This window comes from Leptonotus elevatus, chromosome 8 (assembly GCF_054856555.1).
Source record: "Leptonotus elevatus isolate MCC_2025b chromosome 8, RoL_Lele_1.0, whole genome shotgun sequence".
In the NCBI taxonomy this organism is placed as follows: Eukaryota; Metazoa; Chordata; class Actinopteri; order Syngnathiformes; family Syngnathidae; genus Leptonotus; species Leptonotus elevatus.
The window spans coordinates 22,589,626-22,599,801 of record NC_141246.1 but is presented as its reverse complement, the minus strand read 5'-3'; the positions used below and the strand labels follow the sequence as shown (position 1 = coordinate 22,599,801).

The 10,176-nt window shown below is 39.9% G+C and overlaps 1 protein-coding gene and 1 pseudogene across 1 annotated transcript; one reads left to right on the top strand and one right to left on the bottom strand.

Moving 5' to 3' along the window:
- Positions 1-472: 472 nt before the first annotated feature.
- Positions 473-5,287, bottom strand: LOC147170226 (THO complex subunit 4-B-like). Its single transcript, XM_086082783.1, has 6 exons — positions 4,999-5,287; positions 1,567-1,722; positions 1,343-1,490; positions 1,207-1,273; positions 867-1,110; positions 473-781 (listed from the first exon to the last, which is right to left on the bottom strand). The coding sequence occupies exons 1-6, from the start codon at positions 5,179-5,181 to the stop codon at positions 767-769; spliced, it is 813 nt and encodes a 270-aa protein (XP_085938909.1). The 5' UTR covers positions 5,182-5,287; the 3' UTR covers positions 473-766.
- A 3,640-nt stretch (positions 5,288-8,927) lies between these two features.
- LOC147170225 (U2 spliceosomal RNA) lies at positions 8,928-9,095 on the top strand (annotated as a pseudogene).
- The last annotated feature ends 1,081 nt before the right edge of the window (positions 9,096-10,176 follow it).

Here is a 10,176-nt window from a genome sequence, read left to right as displayed (position 1 = left end):
ATCCAGATCCCTTGACTGTGACAACAACTTCACATCACATCATATATTTAAAAAAAAAAAATCCCTCCCATTTTTTAAAAATGGTTTTAAATTATCTGTGTCCTCGTTATGTTGTGACCTCCTGGCCTGGGATCATGAATGCCACAACAGCATGAGTTGATAGTGTGGCGATTTCACAAGCAGCCCATGGCCCCAAAATGTTTTATAAATTGTAGTGCTCCAAAACAATGTTAATCCATTCATATAGTGAAAAGTTTAACCATAAATATGCCAATAAATAAAATATAAGTGCACAGCCAAAATACCAAATGTTCCTACACTTATGTGTTTGCTCTACTTTTTAACAAATGGCGTAAGATTTAAGATTATGGGGTGAGTTATCAGTCTCCTTTCTTTGCATTGGAAGTGTCACATATATTAATATAATAATTATGTTTTTTCTTCTAAAGAAACAAACACAAGATCATCATCATCAAATTGATTGTATATTTATGTACAAAACCCTGGGATGTTCACATATCAAGTATACAGTAACAAGTGACATGAAGGTTAATCATCTTGCAATTACAAAAAAACACCAAAGCTATTTAGAAAGCAGAAGCCAGAGTTGGTCTCTTGCCAAAACAATAAAACATAAGCATGGACTTGAGAAAACTGTTAAAAATAAAATTAAAATAAAACTGTACGGCAAAATGGCTTATCAACAAAAATGAAATAAGATCCATCAAAAAACTTGTAGGTTTCCACGTTTTGTTCCAGAACACTTCTAATTGCTGTTTGCCTGTAACAAAGCAAGAAGAAATAAGATACTATCAGTTTTCAGAGACAGTGGATCTGAATAAGCAAGTGTACTCAGCATATCATACCATTGCATTGTACGCATCCAACTGAGCATCCAACTCTTTAGCTGATAGTTGGGGTCTGCTTCCTCTCCCTCTTCCTCGTCCACTTCCCCAACCTCTTGACCCTCGACTGCTGCCACCTTGCTTCCTTTCACTCCATTCACTCCTTTCACCCCTGTCACTTCTGTCACCCCTGTCACTTCGGTCACTCCTGTCAAATGTAAGCTGACCGAGCCTGCTCCTGTCAAAGCCTCTGTTGGAGGAGGACCTGCGGTCAGACCACAAATTCAGCTTGTAGTAGGGAACAACAGGAAAACACAAATGCAGATACACCGATGATTCAGTGACAGTGGACACCACTCACCTCTGTGTAGATTGTCTACTTTGCGAGTCGGCGTCTGATGTCACTTGTACAATCTTCATAGGGCGACCTGAAAGAGTGAGAATATGACGAGAGAGAGCACTTACAGATATGCTGGCCTGAGAGCCAAGTGTCTCACCATCAAGAGGGACTCCATTATAGTGCTTCATGGCTTTGATAGCATCTGCTGTATTTTCAAAGAAAATATCTCCACTTCCTTTACTACGACCAGACCGGTCATAGTGGACTGATACTTTCCTCAGAGGTCCGAAGTCTTCAAACAGCTCCTGTAGGGAGAAGTCAAACATCAGTCGTGATCACTTTGATGCCGACACTGTGGCGTTTAAGTGCTGTGTAAATTACTTTAATGTCCGTGTCGGACACTCCAAAATCCAGATTGGAAATGAGCAATTTAGCGCTATTATCGGCTTTTCGGTCTGCTCCTGAGCTCGGTCCTGTGTGTTCACCAGTGTGCTGCTCAAACATGTCGTGCTGCCATTTGTCTGGCAACTCTCTGGGCTGGAAAAAAAGAATTGGGACTTTAAACACCACATAAACATACAAATGAATGTTTGTTCACCAAGAGACAATAATACATTCCCTCCATGTGCTCGAAGCAAACCCCCCCCCCAGCAAACGCACGCGAGACAGGCGGGACCACGAGAGACCAAATATGCGACATTCGAGGTGTCAATAATTTCCTGTGCACTCTTGGACACACTCTTATTTTGAAATGCCCACCCACCACCTTTGCTAACAACTGGGCAAGACTAGCAAAGAGAAGCAAAGCCTAAGGGACCTAAGGCAGAGGAAAGGCAGAATTAGCAACATTTCTGCTCGACATGCATGTTTATTACCTTCTTGATTTTTAAATGGTCAGTTTGTCATTTTTGATTATTTACATGGCCAACAGAAGTTAAATCCAAAACACGCTTAACACTTAAATCCAAAACAGAATGGTTGGTCGTAATTTGGGGTATGTAAAGACAACCTCTACGCTCATTTTCCATTGGAGGACAGTCTCCTCTATACTTGTCAACAAATTTGTACTTTTTTTTTTATCATCTGTGTTACAAGTAAACCTTTTTAATACATCTTTTGCACTGATTCGGAAAGTTTGTTGTTTATCGTTTTAGTCTTTCATCCCAACCATCATAACTTGCAAATGAAGGATCGAACCTAGTGATTTGATTATGTATTGTAACATAAGTGAGCAGATGACCTGTTGATTGTAATTAAGTCAAATAGCATACCCCCATCATCTTTCTTGTACATCAGCTTTTACAGCAAGCTAGCCCACATTGTTTAGATATGGTTAGTTATTAACATTTTATGCACTCAAGCTTTTTCTGTCTGTGCAGACAAGCAGTCAGTGAAATACATTCTCAAGAACAGTTCTTACTAGGGGTGTGAATTGCGTAGTACCTGGCGATTCGATCTGTATCACGATTAGATTCGATACATATTAATCCCCATACAAATCTATACGTCGATTATTGCGATTTTGTTTGTTTTTTACTCAAACTTAGAAAATACCAATCAGTAAACTTGTACATGTAGACTGTAATATTTGTATGAAAATGTATTTATTTCTCTGAAACTTCAGGCTTATAACTGTGAACCAATGTATTTAACAAAAAGGTTGCAATCTGTTTAATGTTTAAACAGCACTGAAATAAAATATTTAGGCTTAATGTTCCATTAATATAACAATCTTCCATGCTTTAAGTGTGAACCCTAATCCAAAGTAAGACAATTTGTTGAATATTTCCATCAAAATTTTTTGTTTAGACATCGATTCGGCCACATATGGAATCGATACAAGAATTGCGCACTGTAATACCGCGATAAATCACAGAAACAATTTTTTTAACACCCCCAGTTCTTCAAGCTTGTGATTGAGGCATAATGCACAATGTGAAAATGACAGAAAACTGTCAAAAGTCAGTGACTTTTAACTACAATGTCTAACAAAGTGCCTGTGTTGGAGGGAGCATTATTATTATTAATGTATGCATTCACACAAATGAGACCAGATGGAATTCTTGCTCGCACATACTGAAAAAAAGGTGCACGTTGTGTCCATTTTGGTCGCAGTCTCCAGCCCTAAAAATGCTCATAACTTTTGATCAAACAGGGCTGTGGGTGATAATAAAAATGCTAACCATTTCAATGCGGAACATGGGAAAACATACCACCTCCCTTGCCTTAAGGCACTCTATTGGCAGTGATGTCCGACTCTCTCCACAAACCCTTTTAACATAAATTGTCAATAAGCAAGGTGCGCATTACACGTTTGCGCATGAGTGAAAATCAAGTTTTTTTAAAAACTTGCTACCAAAACCGTCATTTGAATGGCGCCGAATAGAGTGCTGAAAGTGTTTGCGTAACTGCACACCTTAAAGCTTGCAAGAATTGTTTAAACGACTTTCACCCTTAAGTGACAAAACGACAAGTGCACTTAGTGCCGTTCTTAACCGTCCTACTGGAGTTTATTGTCAAAAAACACCATTGCAATGCTCGAGAAGACAGAAGTGTACGCTTGTAAACCTCCGTTCAGTCGTCCCAATTTTCAGACAGAAAAGAAAGATCCAAACGGACGTATAAGAGACTAAAATTGATTTTTTTTTAAAGCTGATTTATTTTGTCAATACCCTGAAAGCGAGGGAACAGACGGAAGCATCACGAAGCTTGCTAGCGGACGTACGTGTAACCAAACTAATGGAGTGACAGTCATTTAAGAACCTGCTTCTAGCCCCAATTGACCCCTTCAGTGAAGAAAGCTCCTACCCGTCTCTTGATCATGTCCCGGTGTTGTGTCCTTGGTCCAACTCCCGGTAAAGTGCACACATTCAATCAGATAAGCACTTAAATAGGCTAAACTGTAGTGTCCTGGCAGAGGGTAGTCAGTAACGACATGCTATTCATGTTTAAAATAGATTCAATAAAAAACATCAACTTTCCAACAGTTGAAATGGTCCAAATCAGTTTTTTCCCCGTTATACTCCATTAGTTTTCAATGACAAGTTGGTAGCAGGCTACCAGCCGGCCTACTTATAATGGACCACGCTGCCGAGATGCGCACTTTGCTCATATTTTTATTGTGAGCAGTTTTACTTACGCTCCGTGTATGTTTGATCATCTGTGCCCCGATTGTTAATGTCGGCAAGAACAGCTCAACATGCCTTACGACATGGTAAATATTGAAAATGCTGAGCTTCATGTCACAAGTCAAAATGGCAGTCAACTCGGTGAAATGACGCTCTCCGTTTATTGAACAGCGTTGGACTTTGGATCCTTTTAATTTCAACATTAGCATTGCGTTGCATTGAGGACATATCAGAAATGCCCGGATATTGGGAATTATCAAGAGGCAATTAACTGTTTTGATGCCTTCAAAAGTGTTTGTTTATTTTATGGGGGGCATTAGACCAGTTATTCCCAGTCTCCCCTCAACTACGCCCCTGTTAACCGGTTATGGTTGGAGAGTGACGAAAGAATGACGTGAAAAAAGGCGCCATAGATCTTACGATGAACGTGTGACCGCAAATACGACTTCCTGCTCGACAATCACGTCTACCAAGAGTGACTTTTGAAACCTATGCACCTCCATTCAGATCAGTGTAAACCTCGGAGGCTACGTGTGTTTACCCGGAAGCACATTAACGCGAAATAAAGTTATTAAAAGGACCTAGATATTATTTTTTTTTACCTTTATTATCCCCCCTCCCCCATATGACCTTATGGGCACCGTCGTATAAGCAGATCAATGAATGCATTTAAACTCGTTCTTACTCTGGTGTACGGCGTGGGCCTGTTGCCTCTATCGTTGAAATGATTCGGTCGACTCCGTGCCGACCTCGAGGACCCACCGGCGAAACCTGATCGTTCGCTCAGCCGAGACGAACCTCCGCCACGGCTTCCTTTGTTGTTAAGCTTGATAATGTCGTCCAGAGACATGCTCATTTTGTCGACCATGGCGGAGCTTAAGCTTGTTTCGGACAGCACCGGAGAACAAAGAAGTTGGTACAGGGCAACTGTAATTCGTTACTTCCTCTGGTGGCGCCGTGTTGCCATTAACGGAAATGCGTATGTGGTTTACGGAAATTACGCACTATACGTGACTCACAGCAGTGCTTTCCATTGGCTGACTCCCCACCAAAAACTTTATTGAAACTAGCAAAAGGGACACTTTTCGTAAAGCGCTCCTCAGGATTTTTTATTTTGTCTTTAAAATGTTTTTCATATGCCTACAAAAGTAGTGACAAGCAGACACAGTATTACAGAAAATACGTGCAGACATTACTCGATTTTTTTTTACTTGTTCTTTTATGATTCCCTTTTCATTTATTTCCAAATTATCGAAAAATCAGTTTTGATTTGAAAGACGTGTGTTCATCGCCTTCCGTCATTGAAGATGCGATTCATCAATTTTACTTTTTTTTTTTTTACATGGGAACTTTAAAAACAGTTTGTAAGGAAAACGACCCTTTGTTTATGTAGCAGGATGAGATGAAGCTCCCCCTGGTGGGAAGTGTGTGGTAGTGCTTTAATTACAGGCAGCCAATATGGCATCTGTCATGGCTAGCGAGTGGGCTGCATTTGGTGGGGAGGCATCGGGATGGGTGTTGTGTGGTCTGTGATGTTGTGGAATCTGTTGAGCAAGTGTTGTTGCACTGTTCTGTATGCGGGGAAAAGGGAGGTGATGTTTAGTGCACTACGGGAGCTTGGTCTGAGGTTGTGGTCCTTGCGGTTGTTGCTGGGTCCTGGGACTTTACTGGGGGAGAGAAGGAAGGTGTTGTTAAATTTTTTGAGTGACACTGGGCTGTTTGTTATGATATAGTGATTTTTAGGTGAGGACATTGTCTGACTGGTGGAGGGCAGCAATGCACATGCTGGGCCTAGTCTGTCGGAAATAAGAAGAAGAAGGCACTTGTCATCCACTTGCTCTTGGCTCTGAGGTTTGTCCATTTCCTGGGTTCTTTGCAGTGAAATGAACAGCTAAAGTGGCATGAGCTGCTTTAGTTACTTTCGTTGTGTTACGTAAAGGCTATTGTTGGCTTTATTTGAAAATACCCGTATTAGTGGTTGGCACACGGCTATTCAGCAATTCCCTGGGTGCTTACCATTGTCAATCCCTTCAAACTCACCATTTGTTGGTTTGGCTGGGGCGGTCGACGCTCTTCCGGTTTCCTCTACAGCATGATCTCCGGCAAGGCTGGTCAGTATGTATGGCTCAGGCCATCTGTCTGTTTCCTTTTTAATCACATTAATAAATAAATATTGATTTTTAGATATTTTTTTACTTTTACATTTATTCACTGTCCGCAGGACTCTGAGCTCACGGGGGTAGTTCAGAGTCCCGATTTGCTGTGCAGTGTGGTTTGTGGTCCCCCCATTTGTATTTTATTGGGGTGTGGTGTTTTTGTTTTTAAGGGTTCCCCCTCATCAGCGCCCCCACTAACTTTTTACTCCGAGCTCCAGTCCTGTAACTTAAATTTCTGAGTTTTTTCCCATTACACTGTTGATTTTAAGATTTGTCTAAATACAATCTTTTTGTAAATCTTTTTGAGCCACGCCTCATGCTCCTGTGTATAACGAACTTGAGTATCTTGTCTTGCCACATTTATATGCAAAAGACGGTGTGTTAAATTGCATTTATTTGTTAATCTGGAATGATGGTTTGCAGGTGAGGTTGGGGTACAGTATTACATCTCGGTGGCGCGAAGCATTATGGGTAGGCTGTTTAGTATCAGACTACCAAGCTTTCATTGAAAACTAGTGGGATCCAATGGAGGGAGCTTTGATTCGGAACATTTAAACAGCTCAAAAGTTTTTTTGTTTTTTTTAATTTAATCTATTTTAAACATGCATAGCATGTCGTTTACTGACTGTCTTCTGTTCGGACACTAGTTAAGCTTGTGTGTGATTAAATATTTAATCTAATTATTTACAGGATTTTTAATTTTATTTTAATCTGATATCTGTTAAAGGTCCCCAAATAACAAATTTGAATTCTAGGACGTTACAAAATTGTCGTGCATGACTATCTTTTGAATACACTAAGAGAAAATTTGAAATCCGCATTTTTATTGTTTAAGTGTGCTTCATAGATGAAATTCAAAATAAAACGTTTAAGCACATCAACAATTAGGCCAGGCATTATTTTAAAAGATAATCTAAACTTTAATTTTGTTAAAAAAATTTTTTTTAACAAAATTGAATCGAAACTTCCACAAGCTGAGGTTCGGTGTATGGATGGCATGAGAAGAATTGATAATAGTTGTGGTGGTTTTTGAGCTAAACTAACAAACTGGTAATCAGGAAAAGTTGGAGGTTAACAAGAATCTAAAGCTACAATATCTGGATCAACTAGGGCTACAGTGTCAATTCAAATCAAAAACCCACCCCAAGATGGGTTACAGGATTACCTGCGAGTGAAAAGAGTCTTAAATGATAAATCAGGATGGAGCTGCTTCGGTGATACGAAAATTATTTTCTTTTTTTTAACAAAAGATACAAATCACTGTGTTCTTGTTAATAGTCCCGTCTTTGGATAAATATTTAATTTTATAATTCCAGCTGTTCCAGCTGACACACAGTACACTCATTACAAAAATACGTGGGTAAAATACAGTGCATGGAGGACTAAAAAGACTGCACAGTGCTCATTTCCCCTCCTCTCTTCTGTCATGTTGTACAAGAAAAGACCTGCGGCATCTTTCGGGCTTGCAGTTCAGTGAGATCAACCTTTTACTGAAACTGCTCCCCTGCCCCGCCACCATCAACTTGATAAAAAAGAATTAGATCTCCCAGAGCAGTCATTGTGAGCCTAATATGGTTATTACTTGCTGTTTTGAGTAACTAATAAATCCCCTCTCTTGCTTTTGTGAGTACTGCATTTCAAAAGGAAAACGAGGCCCTCAATACAGTATTGAGAGGAAAATGGGGGCCACCAGACCCAAAAACAAAGAGCTGACAGCAGAAAGCCTGGGCTTCCAGAACCCCCAGGCAATGCCACGGCGCATTGAGGCAGTGATTAAGACAAAGGGATTCCAACCAACTATTGAAGATTTACATATCGTTTTGAAAATACCATCCATCCATCTTTTTTTTCTCATGCAAAACACCGGAAAATATGCATGGTGCTTTCTTCACATTATACACATTTTTTGACATGTTTTGGGTTTTATGGGCTGAAAGCCCAAATGCAAAAATAAGTACTTGAAATCACTTAAGCTGAGGGCCCTGAATCTATGATCTATGAAAGTTTGACTTTTTGAATAGAATTACATAAATTATTCAACTTTTCGAAGATATTCAAATTTTTTGACGAGCACCTGTATATGTTATACTCTCTTTGCAAAGCACCCACAAGCTAATGTGGGGTTTAGCATGTTGGTGTTGCTGGAGAGGCAATATGCAAACATGCTTAGTAAAAGAACAAACGTTAAAAGGAAAAATAATGAAGCGATCTGAGCAGATCGTTGAGTATTTTGTTGGTTCATCTTTTCTGTTGACACTGGCTAACCACAGTCTGGGACGTGATCGGGTCTTTAGAATGGAATAGAATCCCATTTTACAAGTTCTGTCAGCTTTGTTAGTGCAATCATGTATCCAACACGAAATGACCATATCGGTTGTGAAAAGGAACCTTGTTTGTTAAAATTTCCAAGAGCGCACAGTGCCAACTGCTACGCAAGCCAAACAATATGGCAGACGTGATGACGTAACACGGAAACTATCATCAGTTTAAAATATCTGATACGTCTCCTATCCGGGGACCATATATTAGATTGATTTTTGGAACTGGGAGATGGAACAGGGACTTGGTCCGTGCACTCCACGCATCAACCTGGTATTGCAGTACCACCAGAAACGTTGCACCCCCTCTAATAAGTCATGTGAGTTTAGAGCTGTAGTAACGAGTAAGACTATGTTGAACATTGCTGGACACTTTTCTTTCTAACTATTCTTTTGTTATTGTAATTAGTGCATTTGATTTATTAATATTAACAAAAATGTTGCAGCTGTAATGTATGTAATATGTGTGTATCTATGTATTGATTATTAATTTAAATTAGATATACATATTTATCCAAATTTCTGTGCTTCTTTTGATGTGGTTTGCACTATTAGCTTAGATAAACGGATGATGATGAAAGTGTATCCTTGGAATGACGAAGTGAGTTCCTTTCCAAGAGAATCACGGATCACTCACATTCACATTCACACTGTTGTCTCTTTATATTGCTTTTTATTTTGCAAAAAACTATAAGGGAAACCTGCAATTGGCTGGCAGCCAGTTCAGGGTGTACTCTGCCTACTGCCCAAAAACAGCTGGGATAGGCTTCAGCAAACCCGTGACCCTTGTGGGGAATAAGTGAAAATTGATGGATGTAGGCCTTATGGAAACCCAGCTATTGGTGGCCGACTAATCAAAAACATGTATTTAAGTGTTGCTAAAAGTGATGTCTGCAGCATTAAATTCTATTCCTGAATTGCCGTAAAGGCGCCAAGAGTGTACAGGGACAGCAATGCGTGATGGGAATGTTTTTTAACCTTGAAAAAAAAAAAAAATCATAATGATTTAGTTAATACAATGACTAAAATGTACTCCTTAAACTGGTGTACGGGTGCTACCTCAACCACGACTGTGTGTATACTGTGTAGCAGATCAGCCTGTGACTGAAGATGCATGTGTGCTAAAGATTTTGGCCTGTTGAATTGCATAACTCGTACTTAACCTGGCAGGGGAGATACCATGATCAAGAAGGTGGTTCACCCAGGTGAGGCTCAGCCATTACAATACGGTTGTGCTGACCCCTGCGAGTTCCCCAAATGTGGGGAACTCACAGGGGTGACTCTCCCCTGATTTACTTGTTAATGATAATAATAATAATAATGTCTCTCTGAGTTCTTATTTGTGGATATCGGGACGGCAAAAATAGGGCATTGAAACAATTTAATTAT

What these genes read in the sequence shown, in the direction of transcription:
- LOC147170226 (XM_086082783.1), bottom strand. Translation starts at nt 5,181, where the DNA reads ATGGTCGACAAAATGAGCATGTCTCTGGACGACATTATCAAGCTTAAC. An exon ending in GGCCCACGCCGTACACCAGA is followed by an intron (nt 1,723 to 4,998) that starts GTAAGAACGAGT and finishes CTTTTTTTCCAG; the next exon opens with CCCAGAGAGTTGCCAGACAA. An exon ending in AGTAGACAATCTACACAGAG is followed by an intron (nt 1,111 to 1,206) that starts GTGAGTGGTGTC and finishes GTCTGACCGCAG; the next exon opens with GTCCTCCTCCAACAGAGGCT.